Source organism: Ochotona princeps, chromosome 21 (assembly GCF_030435755.1).
Source record: "Ochotona princeps isolate mOchPri1 chromosome 21, mOchPri1.hap1, whole genome shotgun sequence".
Lineage (NCBI taxonomy): Eukaryota > Metazoa > Chordata > Mammalia > Lagomorpha > Ochotonidae > Ochotona > Ochotona princeps.
Window position 1 is genome coordinate 15133480 of NC_080852.1, and position 23280 is coordinate 15156759.

General features: G+C 48.6%; 1 protein-coding gene across 3 annotated transcripts in view; it reads left to right on the forward strand.

Annotated features, from left to right (window-relative positions):
• PRICKLE2 (prickle planar cell polarity protein 2) overlaps positions 1-23280 on the forward strand; it is a 352984-nt gene that overhangs the window by 300644 nt on the left and 29060 nt on the right. For all 3 annotated transcript variants that reach the window (XM_004581592.2, XM_058678924.1, XM_058678923.1), the window contains 4 exons: positions 1564-1701; positions 4151-4354; positions 6115-6301; positions 11804-12676. In XM_004581592.2, coding sequence (XP_004581649.2) covers positions 1564-1701; positions 4151-4354; positions 6115-6301; positions 11804-12676 — 1402 coding nt within the window. The remainder of the gene's footprint in view (positions 1-1563; positions 1702-4150; positions 4355-6114; positions 6302-11803; positions 12677-23280) is intronic.

The following is a 23280-nucleotide window of genomic DNA, read 5'->3' on the forward strand; positions in this document are numbered from 1 at the left end:
TTAGGTCACCGCAGATCATTCACTCTCTCTCTGGAACATTCTCATAGAAGACATTTTTTTTTTAACTCTGCACTTGATCAAGGTAGAAGAGCAGCACTTCTCTACTTTGAGTAGCTTGTTGGTGTTTTTGGTGCAAAATGTTCTGATGAGAAGACCCTATCAGATTTCTATGTCCTTATTGCAGAATTCTGTCTCCGGGACTCAGCAGTGGGCACTTGACCCATTTGCCTTGGCGTGCGGAAGACAAAGGGTGATCCTAAAGTCAATATTTCATCATCATCTTTGCACCCAGATAAGACACACATCCCTGTCTCCTGCTTAGCTCTGTTTTTTTTTTTTTTTTAAGATTTATTTATTTAATTGGAAAGGCAGATGTACAGAGAGGAGGAGAGACAGAGAGGAAGATCTTCAGTCCGATGATTCACTCCCCAAGTGAGCCGCAACAGCTGATGCTGCGCCGATCCAAAGTCAGGAGCCAGGAACTTCTTTCTGGGTCTCCCATGCTGGTGCAGGATCCCAAGGCTTTGGGCCGTCCTCGACTGCTTTCCCAGGCCACAAGCAGGGAGCTGGATGGGAAGTGGAGCTGCCAGGATTAGAACCAGCGCCCATAGAGATCCTGGCGCGTTCAAGGCGAGGACCTTAACCATTATGCTATCATGCCGGGCCCTTAGCTCTGTTTTTAAGTGCCATCATAAGAGGTCTCCTTTCTGAGATCTCCTGTAAACAAAGTCCCCAGGTAGGATCTAACAGTGAGACTTTCTTTTTACCCTTGTTAGCTTTATGGTCACCATTTGTGTTTTGCGAGTGAGATTGATTTTCCATTTGTAGTCATAATATACTTTCTTTTACAATAAATGCATTTAAGTTTCTTTTTTCTAAAAAAAAAATGGATCCACTTAAAAAACAACAGGAAATAACAGTTCCAGAGTATTGCGCAGTTCCCACTGTGCACATAAATCAGGTGTGAGAATAGGAAATACTGGGTCTGAATTTCTGTTGTAATTCTGCACCCCTCTTTAATTTAGTCTCTATATTTCACAAGTAGGAAAATCTGTTTTGCAAGTTGACACACCCAGCTACAGACCAGCAGGCAGTGTTTTAGCTCCTGCATGCAAATTAGCTTGAGGGGACTTCCCACAAGGGCTTCCCTGTGGCAGCCCAGAAGCTTTGGGGTCATTTCCCCAGCCTCAAGCCCTTGTTTCCCCATTTTTTCCCAAGATGAAATGGGAGGTCTGAACCCTAAGCACATTCCCGTTGTTATGGCTCACAGGCTTGAAGTTATTCTTAGAGACCACAGTTTGGACAAAGTGGAACTTTCCCAGATTGTGTCCAGCATGCCAAGCCATGCCAGGTGAATTGGAACCTAGGGTGGTGGTCAGGTGAGAGGCAGGGCCACTCCTTTAGCTTTCGGTAAGCCCTATGGCCAGTCGATGGCATTCGCAGAAGCTCAACCTACATGGCCGTCATCGCCTGTCTTGTTCAAGTTCAGGCTGTACCACCGCGTGGCTAGTTTCCATGAGCACCTTCCGGGCCTCTCAGCTGCCATGCTTTGTGTCTGCTCAGGTCCGTTACTGCAACTCCCTGGATGAGGAAGAGAAAAGGGAGCTGAAGCTCTTCAGCAACCAGAGGAAGCGCGAGAATCTGGGCCGAGGGAACGTCAGGCCCTTCCCTGTCACCATGACAGGCGCTATTTGCGAACAGGTGAGCCTAGACCTGGGACTGCCAAGCAGCATTGATACAGTGTCTGCTCCCTCCACTGCTTCACCCAACAGCCGTTTCACTGAGCACCGACAAGGCTCCTGGTGGAGTTCTTAAGGCTTGGAGATAGTGCAGTGGACAGAAATCGGGAAAGCTGACCTTGTGTTGTGAAGGTCATAGGTTGAAGGATGGAGGGAGTCAGAGATAGGAAATGCAACTGATGGGAAAGGAAAAGTCCTTCAGGGGTGGGTGTTAGCGGATACTGGCAGTGTGAAAACACTAAAATGTTAAGATGGATGTCAGTGAATGCCCTGCTTAGAAAAAGGCATTTGAGCTAAGATGTACCAGAGGGTGTGGATCCTGCAGAAGGCTGAGGACCCGGCAGGCTCGCAGGCCTTATGCAGGGGGTGCATTTCTTGCATGAGAAAAGTAATGAGTTACTAGTTGGAGCTGAGAGGAAGGGGCAGGGGGGAAGATTAACAGATAGAAAGCAGGGTTCATGGAGGGCCTTTTAAGCCAGCTCTGAGAGTACTGAGCAGAGGGGTGACGTGACTGAATTGTATTTTTTTAAAATTTATTTTATTTTTATTACAAAGTCAGATAATACTGAGAGGAGGAGAGATAGAGAGGAAGTGGAGCTGCCGGGATTAGAACCGGCGGCCATATGGGATCAAGGCGAGGACCTTAGCCACTAGGCCACGCTGCCGAGCCCTGAATTGTATTTTTAAAATGGGTCAGGCCCCTCCCCGGTTGCCAGGCCCAGGCCCTTTTACAGATGTGATGAGTGAGCAGGTGAGGGTGCCCCGGGGAAGGGCACCAAGTCCTCTGCAAGCATCTGCATTGTGTGGTTGTTTGCCCATTCTCCTGGAGCGTGGGTTTAAAGAAAGCAGGGCAGGGGTCCCAGTGGCCTTCCTTCAGCCTGGATTTTGGCTGCCAGAAACTGTAACACTGGTCATCATGTCTGGCTTCTCATGGAGTCCTTCTGCTTTCTGCACAGCCCAAGCTTACTCCTTGAATAGACCTGTGCTGTGACTCAAGACAGGTCAGCTGAAACAGTGGATACTCCACAGGGGATACTCAAAGGGAAGCAGATACCCTAGGGACCTTTCTTTGAGGTTTCAGAGTGGTTGAGTGAGAAGGTTCTGGTGAATTGGATAGAAAAGCTGCCTGACCAATGCTTTGGCAGTTCCAGCTGCATCTTGCAAAAAGCATCCCCAAGGCCCACCCCTGAGGCAGGCAGTCAGGGTCTGTGATGTGAGATTCCTGTAGTCAAGTTTGGGTCACTGAGATTCTTAGATTGCATTCCTGGGATCAGGCAAGCTGGTCTCATCCCAGGGGCAAGGAAAGTTGGGGTTCATCATGTTAATTTCCTTAGTTTTATCCGCTGCAAAATGGGGATAAACAACCCTTTTAGAGTAGTGGCAAAGATTAAGTAGGATACAAACTTTAGCTCTGCCGTGGAAGGCATGGGAGATACTCCTGTGACACAATGCCTTGTGCTCAGGCACACATAGAAGCTCCCTGATAATGTGCCATTAATATTGGTTTCATTTTCCTGGGATGCATTTCAACCTGCGCCATAGTGTGGGAAGGGTTTGGAGGTAACTTATCTGCTCTTTAGGCATTGCTCCCAGAGCTCAGCCACTCACAGCAGACCATGGTACTAGACTCAGGCTTGGAAGTTCATGGTCAACACTGTGGTCAGCAGAGGGCATGCCCCTGGACCTAATGCTTCAGACTTTGTTCCTCCGTCAAAGACCCTCTGACCACATTCCTTTTATCTCAGTCCTAGCTGTGTGTGTCATTGGTAGGGCTTTGGCCTTATTCCTTTTGGATGGAGGAAGGAGCTTTGGAAAACAAATGAAAAGGCAGGGAAGGGATGTAAGGCAGCCCTTCTTTTACACTGGCCTTAGAAATGGTGCTGTTTCCATGACGACCATGGAAGAACACAGTAGAAGAAACTGTTGACCATCTGTCTGAAAGGTATATGGAAAAACACACTTGAAGGGTGCATTTTTCGCACCTGCTCCCCTGCCATCCAACACTGTAGGCTCTGTCCAGTGTATGCTTCCTGGTGGTAAGCTTGGATGTGCCCCCTGCATGCCATTTGGAGCATCTAAAAAATGATACCTTCACTCTGTGCCCCCATCCACAAAGTCCCAGTAAGTTATGATGTAAGAAAGAAAATTTTCTTTCTTTCCCAGCTAGGTGATTTCTCAGACAGTTACTATCTCACCGAGCAAAGGAGAATTGGGGACAGCGGCAGAGGGCGGGAAGGAGGTATAATGGGTGGGGCTTGGAAACCCTGTCCTGACTGATACATACATCTGGTAGCCCAGAGATTTATTGAGAAAAAAAAAAATCCATGCTTGACAGCCAGCTATTGGTGGTTGGTGTTGTCGACTTGAGAGACTGGGTTAAGGTTCAGCTGATGTTTCTGTTTACCCGACAGTGTGGAGGCCAGATCAATGGCGGGGACATTGCTGTGTTCGCCTCGCGAGCTGGCCACGGCGTCTGCTGGCACCCGCCGTGTTTCATCTGCACCGTCTGCAACGAGCTCCTGGTGGATCTGATCTATTTCTACCAAGATGGAAAGATCTACTGCGGCAGGCACCACGCCGAGTGCCTGAAGCCACGCTGTGCGGCTTGCGACGAGGTCAGAGCACACGCGGTAGAGGGAGCGGGCGGTGGGGTGAGGGGATCTGCCTGTCACCCCTCATTTGCGTCACGGGCACTGTGCTGTCGAGTGTTTCTGCCGAGAAGGAAGCCAGAGGCCACTCCAGCCTTTTTCAGGAACCCTTCCCATAGAGAAGCTCCACCCAATTCTGCTTGCTAGAAAGTGTGGAGTGCGGCCCACTTTTGCTTGAACATGTAGTCTCCTGGCCTCCTGGTAGGAGGGCAGTTCCCTAAGTGGCATGCAGCTGGCAGTAAGTCAGTTCAGAACTCTTAATACCAGGCACCTTGCAGTGATAGATTTCAGCTCAAATTCCCAAGAGTCGTCTTCTGGAATCCTCCACCGCCCCCTACTCCCTTACCGCTGCCTTGAGATGCTGTACTCAATGATGAAGGACCTAGGTGATGGGGAGAAGACATCATATAGAGCCTTTTAGTCTGGTGTGTGACCACACTTGGGATATCTTCACAACACCAAAATCCCATGGCAGCTCAGCTCTCAGAGTGTCACTGACATAGGGCAGAGGTTTCAATTCCCAAGTTCAGTGGGGCAGATTGGTTGGGGAAGAGAAAAAAATGAGTAGCCTCATTCCATCCTATTGAGACTGCAAACCAGCAGAGTGAAGATGGCTGCTGGTCTCCATGAGAGCTTTAATTGGCTACTCCAGGCAAGAAAGCAGAGTAGACCCCCATAGCCCTGGTGGCCGTCTTTCCCACACGAAGCACACCCAAGAATGACCTGCAGAATAGAATAGAAAGAATGTTCTAACCCTGACCACTTTTCTGGAATGAATCTGGAGGAAGCTCTTGAGCAAGAGTTTCCTCCTGTACTTGGGTGTTCTTGGTGGTTCTTCTGATCTGCTGACAACAGCAACGTAAAGATGACACGACTCTTTCTGAGTCAGGGTCCTCTGCCGCCTGCTCATTTTATTTCTCTCTTACAAATGCCCGTTAAAAAAAAAGTCACTCTTCCCAGAAGAAGTTAATCAGACTTGGTCAATTGGCATTCCAATGCTAATTATGTTGGAGAGAGAGAGTTCCCAGGCAGGCGATGGAAAGACAGTTCAGGTCCAATTCTAAAATCTTGAAGCAGAATCTCAGAAACCAGGACTTAAAGTAACTGCTCTCACAGAGCTAATAGAATGTGACGAATGAAATGAATGTGCTCTGGAATGCCTTGTTTATTGATGTAGAGTTGGCATGACATAAAGGGTCAGCCTTTCAAGCCTACAGTTGGGTTGATTTTAATAATCAGTGGTCCCACCTTGACTGTGGGGGATACATTCCCAGACCCCGTATGGGATCCCTGCTCATTCAAGGAGAGGACTTTAGCCACTAGGCAATCACGCTGGGCCCCCTCTTCCTTTATGTATATCCGACTTTCCAATAAAAATAAAATAAATCATTAAAAAAAAAAGAAATGTGTATCCAGTGTGCCTATGAGCTGTCAGTATTTGATCCTGCTTTTTATCTTCAAGGTTGACTTAATCTTTGTCTTATTAACCTGTGCTGGAGCGCACCATTGGCCAGGCCAGATGTCATGTTCTGTGCTCAAAAAATGACAGTTGGGGGGCTGATGTGCACATAGATGCTATAGAAAAAGTAGAGCATGTAGCTTTTGTTGACAACTTGGTAAGATCTGTTCTCTGACCCTTGTGTTTGGGGCTTCCAGAGACTGTGCTGTTCCGAGTGTGTTCTCGTGGCAGGGTTGGAAACAATGACCATTTGGCTTCCTGTCCCCAGATCATCTTTGCGGACGAGTGCACGGAAGCTGAGGGGCGGCACTGGCACATGAAGCACTTTTGCTGCTTCGAGTGCGAGACGGTCCTGGGCGGCCAGCGCTACATCATGAAGGAGGGAAGGCCCTACTGTTGCCACTGCTTCGAGTCCTTGTATGCGGAATATTGTGACACCTGTGCGCAACATATAGGTGAGGCGACCCTTAGCACTCTGCTTAATCTTTCTGGAATGGGACCTTCTGTGTATCTGGTGTAGCTAGAATCCCGCTAGCTTAAGGGAAAAACAGAATTGCTTGACTTATGCGCGGTACTAGAAAAACCAAGAGTGGAATGACTTTGAGTCAAGGTCAAGTCAAGGGTTCAGTCAAAAATCTGTGGGGTTTTTTTTTTGCCCATATTGCAGCTTGCCTGGCCTTCTATTGGTATCCTATGGCAGTAAGCCATCTTCATGTATTGGACAAAAGGATCTCCTGGTTATGCAGCTTTTTTGTGAGATTGATTTACTTGAAAGTCTCTCCGCCTATTCACATCCCAAATGGCCACAACAGCCAGGGTTGGGCCAGGCCAAAGCCAAGATCCAGTCAGCCTACTGAGCCACATGACAGCCCTTTATACAGTCTTAATAATTGCATCTGTGGCTGGTGTTGGGCGCAGAGGCTACCCTGCTTCTTGCATGCTCACATCCCCTAAGGATGTGCCTGGGAGTTAAATCTCAGATCCTCTCATAATTCTAGCTTTTTTGTGCGTGCACACTCTGGGAGAGCTGGTGGTGGCTCAAGTGACAGAGTCCCTGCCACCACGTGGGAGACCCAGATGCAGTTCTCAGTTCCTGACTTCACCTTGGCCCAGCTCTGCATTTGAGAAGTGAAGCAGCAGCTGACAGATTATGTCATCTGTCTATCTGCCTACCTACCTTTTAAATAAATAAAATATTATATATTGCATATATATATATATATATATATATATATATATATATATATATATATATATATATTCTAAGAAGGAAGGGAAATCTGTCTCTTCCAGTTTCCAAGTCAGTTCCTACAAATAAGACTCCCAGCAGCCCTGCCCTGGTGATGATCTGCTTCCAAGATAGGACTGTGTGATATGAAGGGAAGGCAGGGATGGAAAATTGGAGGGGAATATAAATAGATTCTGCCACAGCCTTCTTGGAAAAATTCAGGGCTCTGCAGAAGGAGGGACCACAACAGGCCTCTTGGTAGGGAGGGATAGTCAAGGAAACCAAGTGGCTTCTGGCAAGCATGACTTCGAAGAAGGAAAAAAAAAATCAGCGAAAATGAACCCAGCCAAGTCTAAAGCCAGAGAACCTCAAATATAGCTCATGAGCTATAAACTCCGCACACATGCAGCAGCTCCGAGGTGGTGAAAATCATCTTCCCTTTGCAAATCAGCGATTTGTTCAGCCCCTCAGCACTGCCCCAGATCACACTGTGCTGTGGCTTTAACATTCACCTTGCCTTCCCTGGCACCTTGGGAAGGAGCTGCACCTTTGCAAGGAAATTGGCCCAGATGTGTGAGTCCACAGCCTGATCTGCCAGGAGCTCGTACAGTTCCAAGAAGTCTGCCCTGAAGCTGCTGACTTCCTGCCTGTAGTGAAGGGATACAGGGATTATTTGTTTGGGAGCTTGTCCTGCCTGAAATGTTTTGTTGGAGACCAAAAAGAAGGGGGTCTGTCTGCCTTGCCATTCCAAGTGATAGATTCACATGGAAACTTCAGGAGAGCTTTGTGCCACTAATGGAATTGACAACTTTGTGGATGAGGAACTTACTGTCTGCCCAGTCCTGATCTTGGTGTTGTGTGAGCCTGGCCTGCAGACTCATGCACGCTTCCAGAGGGCCTTGCTGAACTAGGTTTGGTCTAGCCCAGGGTTCACCCCTGCTCTGTAGACCATTGTACAGCTGTGTGCATTCTGGGGGACTTGCATGACGATACATCCTCTTTTCCTGACTCTAACAATCCCAGCAGTTCACAGCTGGATGCTTCCAGGGAGAACCAAGAAGTTTTCATTTCTCACAAGACATAAACAGATGCGCTGCCCCTTGCACTTCAGATTAGGAAATGGGGGTTCTGCTCAGACAGATGTCTGTACCCATGAAGCCAGGGAGACAGGAGGCAATGGGTCAGGGAAAAGGGTGCAGGTGGAGGTTGACCCAGGCTTGACAAACGGGGCTGGTAGTACAGAAAGCTAATCCACAGCAACTGTTCCACTCCCCTCAGCATTTCTGTTGCTTTCATTTCTTTCTGTGCAAGCAAAGAAATCTCCCATGGAATTTTTACTCTGCAGTTTGGGAGAGAAAAAGTGAGCCTGTTGATGGAGAGGCGCTTATGCCATGGTCCTCCATTGACCCTGTCTCTCTGCCTTTGACTTCTGGAGCTTTGATGGCCATTCCCTTCTCCCTTCCTCTAGATCCCTAAAAAGGCACCTGTGCTTTACCAAAAGAGGGAACGATCATGGCTCTCTGTGCCCTTGCTGCTGCTGTTAAAATGCTGCCTCTGATGCTTTGCTTTCAGTCTACTTTCTTATGCAACATAACTTCCCCACCACAGCAAGGGTGCACCATGCAACCATCCGTCGCCACTGTTTCTCTTCTGATTGTCCTGTGCCAATATTCCCTATTTATCCAGCCCCTGGGAGCAGCCCCTGCGACAGGCAGCTGTTGCTAGGGCAACAGTCCTTGCCTGCGCGCAGCAGAGTAAACAGTGGGATGCACAGAGCAGGCTATGGCAGCCATGGATTCTTCCAGCCCGGGAGAAGTGCTTAAAGGGCTTAGAGCAGGGGGATAAAATGGGAACGCTTAGATGTTGAACGGCAGAGCCCTTTTCCAGATGTTTCGAGTTCAGGAGCAGTTCAGAGGACCATCTGACATCACTGATGTTTATCAAGGACTCCGTCTCACTGCCTGCTGGGCTGCTTTCTACCACTCCTCCCCCCACTGCTGCCCCCATCCCGACCATCTTTGTGGGAGGCCGTGCGCCTCCAACCCCCCTCCCCTAAGGAACTCGGTCCTGGGCGTGCTTCCCTGCAGAGGCCCGGAGGAACAGCTGGGGGGCAGCAGGCTGGAGGAGCTGGACTTTCTGTGGCCCCATAGCCACATTCAGCTGGCTGCATGGCTGTGCCAAGTTCAGGTCCTGAGGCAGCCAGGGACACTGGCACAGCCATCTGGGTTCTTGGCATGTGAGAGAGGGAGCAGAGAGAAAGGGAGAGGGTTGAGGTGAGGGAAGACTGAGCAGTCTTGGAGTTCATTCTTGGACTGCTTATGGGCTGTGGCCCTCAGCAAAGAGGTAAAAAGCTTCTAGCCCCAGTAAAAAGAAGAAAGAGAAGAGTTAGCAGGTCTGAGCATGATCCCACTCTGTGAGATCCCTACAACAACCCATGAAGTGAGTGCTGTTGTGAACCCCATTGTACTGCAAGGAAGACTGAGGCACACAGTGATGAAACCTGTGGTTGCATGGAATCACAGGAATGACCTGTGGCCCCAAGCAGGTAGCTCTGATAGCTTGACAGCCAGCTGGAACGGGATGGAGCTGGCTGTTGAGCCTGTGTCTTCCTCGGTCCTGTCACCTGAGCTAGGGCAGAATTGTATGTCCCTGGGCTGTGTGCTGCTGTCTGCCCGGCACTCAGGGAGGAAGGATCTGTGACATCATAGCTCTGTTTAGCTCAGCCCCTCCTGTCTCACTCCACCTGGGAGCTCTGGTACTAAAAGGGCTAGAGTTGCTGGACAATGTCCCTCTTGCTTGGCCTGGCCCTGGGGGAAGCTCCAGTCCCTCCAAAAGTCCTGTTTTAGCTCCAGAGGCCAGAGTCCCAATGAAGGAAGACCCACCCTCCCCTCTTAGTGTGCGTCAGTTCTCTTGAAGGAAGGGTTTAGTGTCTTATCCATCCTGGCCTCCAAGGGCACAAAACAGCAGAGAAGAGATTGAAGATGGCTCACTGGCTCCCCTGCGCTGTATCTGTGGTTCTTGTGTTTCCCTTTTGCCCTTGGTTTCTTTCTCTTTCTAGATGAGTCTCTAGAAGTTGTTTCTTAAAGGCCCAAACTCAGAAATTCTCAGTCTTGAAGGATGGAGGCCCATTTTAGGATCAACAGGCTGGAAAGCTTTTTATCCTCGTGTTATCACATTTGAAGTCTTGCAGAGGAGATAAGAATAGCTTCAGCCTGTGTTTCCACAGGGACTCCGTGTACAGGGGTCCCAGCAGCTCCCACCTTCCACCCTGCCAGCATCATAAGGGCTGTGGAAAGAGGGCCTGCTCAGTCACTGCACTAGCAAAAGTCTCAGGTGACCTCACAATCTCTGAGTGCCTAGCCCCAGTCCTTTGGGCTCTGGGCTTTCTTACAGGCCAGTCCAATACCTGGGAGAAGCTTTAGCCCCACCCAAGGCTCCTGGCACTAGGGTGGCAGGAAGATGGCATCCCGTGGACAACAGAAGCTCTGTGACCAGAAGAGAGTGGAAGCATTAGGTCGTGGACGGACAGTGTCAAGGTCATTGACATATATGTGCAAGTCTTCCCTTACCCAGACAAAGATTTTCCCCTGCCAAGGATTAGAACCCATTTTTCTCTTCTCCACTGCCACAGTGTGCTGGGGCTGCTATAATGTAATCTCCAGAATGGGTGGTTTATGAGCAGTAGAAATGCGTTTCACACTGTTATGGAGGCTGAGAAGTCCACCACCAAAGCACATTAGATTCAGCATCTGGTGGGCACTTGTCCTCATGTCCTCGTGCAAGAGAAGGGCTGAACACACTTTTGGCCGTCTCTGATGAGGGCACTGTCCCACACATGAATCCACAGCATCTAATTACCTCCTAAGAAAGCTCCACCTTTTCATACCATCCCTTGGGGGTTAGGCTTCTGACCTAGGAAGCTAAGACAGAAGCATCCACAGAGCCGCTGCAGTGCTTGCTCGCCCATTGGGTCCATGCACACTGCTGATGTTAATCATTGCACCCAGCCATGCAGTGTGAGGACAGCCCCAAGCCAATTTCCTGCTAATTGTTTTGGGTGGCAGCAGAAGATAGTTCAGGTTCCTGCCACCCACCTGGGAGATTCAGAGGAAGTTCCAGGCTGCTAGCTTTGGCTGGCCAAGCCCCAGCCACTAGAGGCATTTGGAAAGTGAACCGGCAGCAGATAGAGGCGTTCTCACTCTCTCTCTCTCTGTCCCTCTCCCATTGAAATAAAGATTTAAAACTTAAATTTTCAATAGTGGGGCTTTATCATGTTCAAAACTTTGTGGAATAGAGAATTTAAAAATGAGTTTGCTTTGGGTGCTAAAGGATTGGCCATTCATGCATATAAGGAGCAGTCAATAAGTTCGTAGAACATATGTGTTATGAAAATTTTTTTTACAGAAACATCCATTGTTTTCCACATGAACTTTTCTTTACAGTACCATCATATTTTTTAGTAATCTTTTCTGGGGAAATATGTCCCTGACCAAAGGATTTATGTACTGGCCATTTGGATCAGGCTTACCTGTTAGAGGAGCAGGTGCATTAAGGAGGAGTTGACTGACGGGATGAGAGGGCAATCTTAGGAAGGGCCTGGTCACTCATCTACTGGCCTTTGTTTCTGCAGCATCTAGAATCCTGAGCCAGATCTGGGTGCTGGGGGTTTTACATTTTGTCGTCGGATTCCAAGCAATCCCTCAGCCTCTTCCCTATCTCGTTTCCCTAGGCATTGACCAAGGCCAAATGACCTATGATGGCCAACACTGGCACGCCACTGAGACCTGCTTTTGCTGCGCTCACTGCAAGAAGTCCCTGCTGGGGCGCCCATTCCTCCCGAAGCAGGGCCAGATATTCTGCTCACGGGCCTGCAGTGCTGGGGAGGATCCCAATGGCTCCGACTCATCCGACTCAGCCTTCCAGAATGCCCGGGCCAAGGAGTCCCGCCGTAGTGCCAAGATCGGCAAAAACAAGGGCAAGACAGAGGAGACCCTGCTGAACCAGCACAGCCAGCTGCAGGTTACGTCCAACCGTCTGTCGGCTGACGTGGACCCCCTGTCCCTGCAGATGGATCTGCTCAGCCTGTCCAGCCAGACACCCAGTCTCAACAGGGACCCCATTTGGAGGAGCCGTGACGAGCCCTACCATTACGGGACCAAGATGGAACAGAACCAGTCCCAGAGTCCTTTGCAGCTGCTCAGCCAGTGTAACATCAGAACTTCCTACAGTCCAGGAGGGCAAGGGGCAGGGGCCCAGCCCGACATGTGGGCCAAGCACTTCAGCAACCCCAAGAGGAGCTCATCAATGGCCATGAAAGGGCACGGGGGCAGCTTCATCAAGGAGTGCAGAGACGACTACTACCCCGGCAGGCTGAGGTCCCAGGAGAGCTACAGCGACATGTCCAGCCAGAGCTTCAGCGAAACCCGAGGCAGCATCCAAGTCCCCAAGTACGAGGAGGAAGAGGAAGAAGAAGGGGGCATGTCTGCTCAGCAGTGTCGGACCCGCCATCCAATCAGTTCCCTGAAATACACAGAGGAAATGACGCCCACAGAGCAGACACCTCGTGGTTCCATGGAGTCATTGGCGCTGTCTAACGCAACAGGTAAGTTCTGATCACTTAGGAAACCAAAGGGGACCAGATGCCAGTCCTCAAAATGTTATCACCATGTGTCCAGTGGGCTGTCAACAGAGGCAAATTCAGGCGGCACGTGGCTGCCATGTCTGATGCCTGTGGATAGCAATGATGTACTATGGGTGGACCCCCAGCAGAAAGGCAGGGAGAGAAAGAGGCTAGGGAAGAGGGCAGGGAGTCTAGTGAGCTTGAGGTCTTACCTGGAGGTCACCCCAGCTGGGTCCCTTGGGGTCCCTGAAGGGCCTTCCACCAGAGTCCGTTCCATCTTGGGACAAAGGCATTGATTTTTTTTTGCCACCGTGGCAGTCAGTCATAGGCTTCAGGCAGCCAGGCAGTAACGGGAGCAAGGTGTGTGACCTCTGCACGTGGGTCATGGCAACTCCTGTTGGCCGAGGGCAAGCTTCTGGAGAAGTGCAGGTGAGAGCACGTGGGACTTACAAATTGTTGGACCTGCCGGGAGTTCAGAGTAGGCATGACAGCCTCTAAGACTGATCTGGATTCCACTGTCTCACAGGAAGCTGATTTGAATATACAGATGAAGGTGTGAAAAATGTGTGGCTTGGGTCAGGTGTTTGATGCATTAAGACACCACCACTTGAGATGTCTGCAACCCGTATTGCATTGCTTGGGTTAGAGTCCCAATTCCACTTCTCACAACTGCTCGTGTGCATCCTGGGAGGCAGCAGCAGATGATGGCTTAAGTACTTGAGTCCTTAGCACCCATGTGAGAAACCTGGATTTTGTTCCTGACTTTGGCCTGACCCAGCTGCAGCAACTAAAAGCATCTGGGGGAGTGAACCAGCAGACAAGAGTTTGCTGTCTCTCCCTCTCTGTTTCTGCCTTCCAGACAAATAAAAAAAATTAAATGTGTGTAAACACACATGCACAAACATACCTATGAAGAAATGTGTGGCTAGACAAGAAGTCAGGCCAGCTGATTTGTGAGCATGTGAAGCTTGCGCTGATGTGGAAACCAAGCGTTGGGGTTGACCACTAATTGCTTCCTACCCACAGTGAAGGAAGGTGCTTAGAAACCGTTCGAGTAGTTTCTCTAGCGCTGCAGTGTCCACTTGCCTGTTCAGTGGATTCACCCTGATGATCAAGAAGGAGGGCAGTCAGCCTATTGTAGAACTGATGTGGTGAGCCACCCACAGCGTGTACTGTGTATCTATCCAGTCAGCAGCACCACACATGAGCCACAGTGGATTAAAAGCAGAGACAAATGTCCTGCAGGGATGGAAGCATTGGAAGTAGGTGGTGCAAGAAGCATTCGAAGTATCTACTCTCTTAAGGGTAGGGTACCAGTGCAGGGAAACACACATTTGCTCCTTACAGCGAAGGATAGAGATTGCACCATCTGAAATGGACAGCCACTGTCCAGCTCCAGCTACCTACTGCTGTGTATAGAGATTTCTGTGTTTATCTTGCTCACAGCTGCTTAGATCTTGCCTTGTACCAAATAATAATCACAGCATTTTATAAACAGTAGCCTTTTTGTGCAATCATCCTAGCACTATGAGAGGGGGTGTATTATAATATTTCTCATTTCAGAGGTGGAGAAACTGAGTGACAGAGAAGTTAAGGGACTCCCCCAGAGTCCCTCAGTGAGTTAGTGATACAATAGATGCACAGAGCCGTGCTGTTAGTCACACCATGCTGCCCACTGACTAGAAACTCCATCTGATCAGGTCTTCCAGCTCTTCCACAAGAGTTCAAAATGCAGACTTTTTTTGTCCTTCTTTAATGGAAAATCCATTTAAACTCTCTGCCAGACAGATATAACGCATGTCTGAACTGTAGGCTGTCCATATTTTATATTTTGCCTTTTCTCCCCTCAAACACTTGCACATCTGTGTTCCCATTGTCCCAGAGGACAAGAAGCAGGTATTCTTCCTCCTGCATCTCAGATGCATGAAAGAAATGAGGCCGTGGTGACTAAGTGCCTTCCCGAATGTCGTGGAAGTGGGCAATTAGTGCAGAGTGATGACTGCCTGGCTACCAGCCCAGGTTGTGTTATCCTCTAAAGATTTGTGTGCTATAATTATTTAAGAGGCCAGCAGATAAATACGTCCTTTGGTATCTGAAGCAGAGTTCCGCAAAGCTAGACCACCTGCCTAAGACTCCCTGGGCTGCTCAATTCCAACAGGGACTCCTGGGCCTTGTCCTGTATTCTCTGAACCTGAACTCTGTTGAAGTGGGGCCTGGGAATCTGCATTTTAACCATGTCTCTACTGCTGCTGGCATGTACCCCTGGTAAGGACTGACATTACTGGGTTTCTGGTTCTGTTTTGTCCTTGTATTGTGCCTCATGGTTAGGAATTGCAGGAAAGCCCAAATGAGGAAGAGTAGCCAGCCTCCCCAAACCCCCGAAGGAGGAGGCCGTGAAGTACCTTTGCTGTGACGTTCTAGGACCCCTTGCTCAAAGCAATTGACTGCTTTTGTCTCAGATACTTGCAAAGCAGCTCTGAATAATTGTCTGATGAACCTGCAGGAATACATCCCGAAACCTGCACTGTCTGCTAGGATCATCGGTGGTCACATGTGGTTTCTGACATGGAATGGATTAAAATGAGATGGAGCAAATGTTTCAGGCTGTCACTTGTAGTGGCCATGGTCAAACTGCCCGGCAGTGGCACTGGGTAGAAGCTTCCACCCCATGTGGTTCTCACTAATGTAAATCCAGTAACCTCACGGGTCCTGTGGCAGCGTGGAGAGGGAGGGCTTTGCAGATGGTGACACCGAGCTGAAGGGACAAACACATCCCAAAGAGATGTTGCTGTTTCTTTAGGAGTTTGCACACAGGAGCCCTGCTGCTCCAGGTTCTCATATAGTGGTTCTGAAGCCGAATCCTCCATGAACTCAAGTCCACCACCATTTAGGAGGTATGTGGCCTTGAAACCACACACTCTGTCTTCATCCATGTCTTTGTGGAATTTGGTGACTTGGTGGAGTTTGAGAGGTAAGCAATATCCCCTTTTGATCTGTAAGATTTATTTCTCCATTCATTCATTTGAAAGGTAGAGCAAGAGAAAGAAATCTTCCATGCACTGGTTCATTCCCACAAAGGCCCGCAGTAGCCAAGGCTAGGTTAGACTGAAGCTGGGCCTCTTTCAGGTCTCCCACATGGACGGCAGAAACCCAAGGATCTGGCCTCCCAGATACATTAGCAGGGAGCTGGAGACAAGATTCCATCCCAGGGATAACAATAGGATGCTGGTATCCCAACAGTGACCACCCGCTGCATCACACTGTACCTACCCCCAAGGTTTACGTCTTAATTTTGGAAATACCCCGGCAGGCTTACCCATCTTCCCCGGCATGAGACTAGCATGAGAAAAAGGGAATTAAAGATATTAACTTTGCACCTTTTGGTTTTCCTGGGCTGCTCCTTAATGACTATGTGGACAAAAGCTTGTAGCTGGTATCCTAAGGACAGCTCCACCACCATTCCTCATCGCCTCTTATTGCTCCTAAAGACACAAGGACACAGTATTCAGTAAACTTGGGTAGCCAGACTTTTACTACTGTCACTGTTGCCTTTGCACTTTTTGCTGGAACATTCTGTCATCTTTTTGAGAATCAGGTTCTGAGGTGGCTGTATGTCTTTAAGTCCTGGAATCGCAGACAGTGAGTAAGAGGGATGTGTCACCAAAGGCTTAGTCAGACTACCTTGATCCTTCAGCTGAAGCTAGATTGCAGGATAATGCATTTGATTTTCTTCCCTGGTCAGTTAACTTAGTATGTCAAATAAATCTGCAATGTTTAATCTGGCACAGAGCACCATCTTGTCGTGGGCAGCAATTTTCCTTAGAGCAGACTGGGAAAAACAGATAGCTCTGGTGGTTTGCCAGCCTCAGTTCTGGGCTGTGGCACCTCCTGATTTGTTTAGAACGGGGAGTGGCCAGACCCTTCACGGGAAACACAATCCGCCCCTTATGCTCACCCCAAGTGAGTCAGACAGGCACAGTCATTACCGACACCACCACAGTGTGGGAGCCTTGCGGGAGCTTTTTAACCCTGCTCTTCCCTAAATGTGCATCCAAAGCAGTTTGCAGCCTGCCTGATCACAGGCCAAGACCATAGGCATAGCAGCGCAGCAGAGATCACAACACCAAGAGCTAAGCTCCTGTGTATACCAAGTCCTAGATGGGTTCCTAAACATTTGGTCTGGAAGCAGATCACTTAATGCACACCACAGCCCTAGAAGTGGGTACAGGTACTGTTCCCATTTCACAGACATGAAAGTGAGACACAGAGAAGCCGGGTAGTTTCAGGCTACACCAACTGGGAGTAAAGAAGCAGAGTTCGGGCCCGGCGGCATGGCCTTGAGGCTAAAGTCCTCGCCTTGAAAGCCCCGGGATCCCATATGGGCGCTGGTTCTAATCCCGGCAGCTCCACTTCCCATCCAGCTCCCTGCTTGTGGCCTGGGAAAGCAGTTGAGGATGGCCCAATGCATTGGGACCCTGCACCCGTGTGGGAGACCCAGAAGAGGTTCCAGGTTCCCGGCATCAGATTGGCGCGCATTGGCCCGTTGCGGCTCACTTGGGGAGTGAAACATCGGATGGAAGATCTTCCTCTCTGTCTCTCCTCCTCTCTGTATATCTGGCTTTCCAATAACAATAAAAAAGAAGCAGAGTTCAGATTGGTGCATTGTGGCTCTGAGCCCTTCACTCCTAGACTGTGGTGAAGGTAAATGGAAATGATGATGATGACCTGTGTGCTGCTAATACTGATACTGTCCTTAATATGATGATCGCAGTAGACCCTGGACTGCCTGACATGCTTGTGACTTCCCACATAACATCTCTTTGGAAACTGTCCCACTTTACAGATGAACACGCAGAAGTTCGTAGAAGTTATGACCTCCCTGCAATTGCCCTACACAGCCAGGGCTTGGACCACATACGATAGACTAAGATGCGCAAGCTCTTAGCTACCCTGAGGTACAGGGGTCTTCAAAAAAGCTTATGGAAAATACATATTTTGAATAAAAGATACATGGGTTTTGGTGTTTTTGCAGCAGAGTAAATATTTCATTCCATATCTCGGTGGACTTCTTGAAGTCCTCTTGTACAACTTCCCAAGCAGGGTCATGGTCACACTCAGAGCTGCACAGGGGCCTCATCTGGAAGACAGGGACTCCCTTTCCTATTGTAGCTATGTGACTTTGGCAGTGCTTGAGGGACATGTGAGCGTGCAAATATGAAATGAAAGCTTTATAAATGACAGGAGACAGAGGTGGCCAGCAGAGGCCAGGTGTCAAGATTAGAGTTAGGAAAGACATGGAGGCAGAGTGCCGAGGCACGAGGCACAAGTGGGAGAAGCGACCAAGCCTGCAACTGTAGGGAAGGAGTTGGAAGTGGGTTTATGAGGATGCTTCAAACAGTTTATAATAAAATGGAATGAAAAGCTCCATTTATTTCCATAAAAGAAATTTGAAATCCATGCATACTCTTTTAGAATATGTAATTTTTTATGAAGACCCCTTGTATGCATAGATTTCAAAAACCTCTGCATCAAAATCATCTTTGCTTTTAATCCTGTTTTCCATGACTCTTTGAAGTATTGGAGCTGGTTGCTTTCTGCAGAGGCCACAGCACAGGACAATAGAAGATTGGGAGCTGTTCCCTGATGAGGGACCTTGATGTGACATAATGTGATTATTCCCTGAGAGTCGGCCAGATTCTGTCAGGGGCGGGGGGCAGGGGGAGGAGGGAAATGGGCCAAGCAAGAGCTGGCATCTGCTGGAAGGGAGTCAGGTTGTACAGCTCTGACTTCTGTTTGGTCATTGGTCTTCACTTACTCATTCAGCATATTTGACTGGAGTGCCTGCCCTGTGAGTTACAGCAGATGAATGAGAGCCAGGGCATTAAATGAATGGGAATTAAATGAGTTCATCCATATCAGTAATTGAGAACAGTGCCAGCAGCTCCTGTGATTAGTGCTATTAGTAGATTCCAAAGCATTGCAAGGTGCAAGGGACTCCCTGCTGAGCCACAGTGGACCCAGAGCTTGCCCTCTGTACCTCACGGACTAGTGGAGTTGATAAAGAGTCACCATCCATTTTTATGGTGTTCAGTCGCATCTGTGGAAACTGTGGATCTCAAAGGGCGTATCAAGAAGGATATCAATGAAATAGCAAGGTTAGAGAGGACATCCTCAGAAAGTGATGTGTGCAAGACAAGGAAAGGGACATTTCAGACAGCAGGTGCTTTAGCAGGAATATGTAGCGAGTAGGAAGAACTGAAAGAAGTGCTGTAACTTGATGGAGCATACAGAGTGATAAACCTGGGAAAGAAGGCAAAACCAGATGATTTAGAACCCTAAGGAGGTTTTTGTTTTATCTGTTTGATTTTGCTTGTTAGAAAGATTTATCCATTTATCCAAAAGGTAGAGTTACAAAGAGACAGGAAGAGAAAAAGATCTTCCATGTACTGATTCACTCCCCAATGGCTGCAGTGGCTGCTGCTGAACCATGCCAAAGCCAGGAGTCATACATGTATTTAACGTGCATGGTGGCCTTCCTTCTGCTGCCTTCCCAGGCATATTAACCAGGTGCTGGATCAGAAGTGGAGCAGCCAGGACTGGAACCAGCGCTCATATGGGAAGCCAGTGACCCAGGTGGTGGCCTGTCCCACTGCACCCTGTTTAGGATTGTTTTAAGGGTTTAGGCTTCCTACTAAGGGCAATGGCAAATGTCTTAAGGCATCAAGCTTATAAGGATAGAAGATGACATGACTTGATTTGCAGTTTGAAAAGATAGCTGCACCTGCTGTGTGGTGATTTGACTAGAAAACAGCAAGTGTTGGTTCAGAGAGGCCCCTTACGTGGTACCCAGGATCACAGACCAGGCAAGAGGTAGAAGTTACAGCACCTCAGAGAATAAACAGGGGGAAGACCAGAACTTGAGGAGGAAAATGACTTTGAAAACAGAGCTTTACGGCATCCCTGGAGGATGGGAACTGGGAGATTTTGGCCGAGGGAGAGGGGAGAGACTAGAAATAGATTGGTTGTTCCCATTGTATGACTTTTGACTCAGGCCAGCATCAATGGAAAGCACCCATGTCCTTGGCCTGGGTGTGAGGAGAAGTCTGGCAGGGTTCCCTACCCTCTTTGATCAATGTCGCATAGCCATAGCAAGTCCACGCCTTCAGCACACATTACCTACACACCCAGGCAAGGGACGCATAGTTGTGCAACAGCAGGGGGTGGCAGGAGGAGTGGGGTAACTTCTCAGTGTTGCTGGCCTCCTGGAAAGCAATGAGCAGGCAACCAGTGTGAGGACCCAAAGGGGCCACTGGAGTGGCTCCCATTCCCAAGAATGCCTGCAATGGTTTGAATCCTTGTCATGCAAACCATTTCTATATTTAATTTGAGGAAGGAGTCTTTCTCCCAGTCTCCTGCATAACTTGTATCTCTCATCCTCTAACTCAATTTCTTTATTTAAATAGTTGGGTAAAGCCTCCTAACCATCTGGCGCCTGTGCTTAAGTGGCCACACCTCAGACATGCTTGTGAGTCGTATGGCCCAGATCTTAGCGTGCAGGCCCCGTCACGGCGGGAGACATTTGGCCCAGCCTGCAATTAGAGATCCGAGAACCTGGCCCTTCGGTCCTCTCCAGTGACCGCGGGGGCCTGCCTGGGCTACCCTTGGGAAGTGCTCAGGGGTTGTCTTTGTTCCCTGGGATTAGAGACTCCTTTGTGAGGACCCAGATCCCAGCTCCAACTGGTATCAATCAACAAACCAAAAGAGTGTGGGGAAGGGAGGAATCAAATAACTGCACTGGTCATGCATTTTTCGTTCCGGGGTCACATGATGTCATTGGCAGTTGGTTTCTTCCTCTGTCTCAGTTTTGGTTCCCTCCACACAGGCTTCATTCTCAAGCAGGGATAGCCAAGATGGCCATCGGCAAGGTCACATCTGGAGAAGGGGGAAAGAAATTTGCTTGCTGTCTGTTTTTATGTGAAAGGAAAATGGAGAGAAAAGGAAACAGATTTTCCACCTTTTGTTTCTGTCCCCAATGTCCACAAATGCTGTCTCTTGATAGGGTCCCTGAATTGAGTCTCACTTAGCTGCCTTTGGATGCCTAACAGTTTTTTTTTTTTAATGTATAGTTTTTATTTGAAAGACGGAGACCTCTCCCATCCACTGTTTTATTCCTCAATACCCTCAATAGTCAGGGCTGAGCCAACCAAAACCGGCATCCTTGAACTTCATCCAGGTCTAGACATCATCTACCATCACCTCCCAGAATGTGCATTAGCAAGAAGCTGCACTGCCAGCAGAGTGGCTGGGGTTGGAATCGGGCACTGGGAGATGGGCTGGGGATGTCCCCAGCTTGTGTCTTCACTGCTACACCAAGTGCCTACCTCATCTTCACAAGCCTTACGCTAACCACTGTGGCGGGGCAGGAACACTGCTCAGTCACACCTGAGTCTCATACCCAGCCCAGGAACTGGGTAATGAGGTCAAGACTGAAAGAACAAGAATGCAGTCTGCGGGAGTCTCAAAGGGAAATCAAGGTCATGTTCTTGAAGGCACAGGGACTGTGCTGCAGGCAGGAAAGTGCTTGGGCTCTGCTGCAGTGCTGGAGGTGCCCCACCCAGCCGGAGCTGCCCTAGTGCTATCCCTGCCCTTAAATGCCTTGTCTTAGGGGATTTCACAGTGTTAAATTACATGCGTTAGCTGTGGGTCTCTGGAGACAAAGCTCAAGTCTTCAAGGTAGGGTTGTGTTATGGTTTTCATATGGGAGTTTCAGGTCAGCTTCTCCTCTGGGGTGATTTCGTTTGTGGGACTCTCCTATGAGTTACGGTAGCTGTGAAAGACCCTGGCTCATGGACTGGGGACCAGATGAAAAGCGATAGAGTGGAGTTGTGGGAGAATCTGTCCCTCTTTCTGAGTCCATTTCCCGGTGCAGGGAGTAACCGAGGAGGACCTTCTGAGAGCCATGGAGCAGCAGATAAAGAGGAGAGCCCAGCCTGGGGCAGCCAGCACACCTTAGCTGTGTGTCACGGGCTCACTGACATTTTCTGGGTCCCAGAGAAATGTTTCCAGTGCCCTGGTTTTTAATAACTGTTCGCAAGGCTTATTTATAACATCCTTGGGCGTGGGCAATCATCTATGCCCAGAGTAAGGAACCGTAGCTGCTGACAGGAGAGAAAAGATTGCTGATTTTATTCATTTTGTTACTGAAAATGCAGTACTGGGAAAATGAATCCAATGTGGAACTGGCATTGTCGGGATAAGGCGGAGGGACAATGAAGTGCTTTTTAGACTGAGCCAAGATCTTCCCAGCAAGTTTTGCAAGAAGATAAGAACATTTCTCTTGGAACTTTGGAAGTTGGGAATCACAAAAAGAGATGAGATAGCTCTGATACCCTTGAAAATGACGTTTAGTCTTGGGTCTTCATGATTTATTGACATGGACAAGGAGGAAAGTGTAGGAGAGAAAAATGTAGAAAAATAAAGTCAGGGCACAGAACCCTAAGCCTTTCCATGTAACTGGTGTTGATATATTTTTTTTAAGATTTACTAAATTTATTTGAAAGGTAGAGTTACAGAATTAGAGAGAGAGGAGATCTTGCATCTACTGGTTCACTGCCCAAATGGCTTACAGTCACAGCTGGGTCAGCCTGAAGCCAGGAGCTTCTTCCAGGTTTCCCATGTGGGTACAGGGGACCCTGCGCTTAGGCCATCCTCTGCTGCTTTCCCAGTTACATTAGCAGGGAGCTGGATTGGAAGTGGAGCAGCCAAGGAATTAAACTGGAGCTGATATGGGATCCCTGCATTGCTAGCAATGGGTTAACTGGCTATGCCATAACTCTAGTCCCTTGGTGAATTTTCAACATTCCCCCCTATACAATAAGGCATTATTTTTCCTAACTTGGCTGTGCATATTTCTGAGTATGTTGTTATGAATTTCTTCATTTGTATTCTGTCATGAGATTTTTGTTTCATTAGCATGGTTATTTCATAGGCATCATTTTTAATGACTGCATTAATATTCTGCTTTGTGGGTATTACCACACCTCCTGAATAGGCTGATTAGGCGGTTTTGAAAGTGATTCATATTTAAATCTAGATTTCTTTTGACTTCCATCAAGAAAAAAAAATGTATTTTGCAGTGCTCTCTTCTCTTGTGCACATAAACCTTTTAAACATCTCAAAGTAAGTACAAAGCCTTGAAAAGTATTGGAAACATCATCTTGTCACAGGGTCCTGATGCTGTGGAAAGGCCTGTTCATCAACACCTATCTTAACCACCTGTGCCCGTCCACAGAGTGTCTCACAGAGCAAGGGAAACAAGTATGAGTAAAACCCCACTTGTAGGAGTGAGTGTTGTGGCTCAATGGATTGAGTTGCCATTTATGACAATCATATCCTGTATCAAAGTCCTAGTTCAAGTTCTGGCTACCCTGCGTCCAATCCAGCCTCCTTGCTAATGCATCCAGGGAGGCAGGAGATAGTGAACCAAGTACTAACCTCCCTACCGTACGTAGGGGAGACACAGCCAGAATTCTGGCTTTGGTCTGGCCCAGAGCTGGCTATAACAGATCCTTAGGGAGTAGATGGAA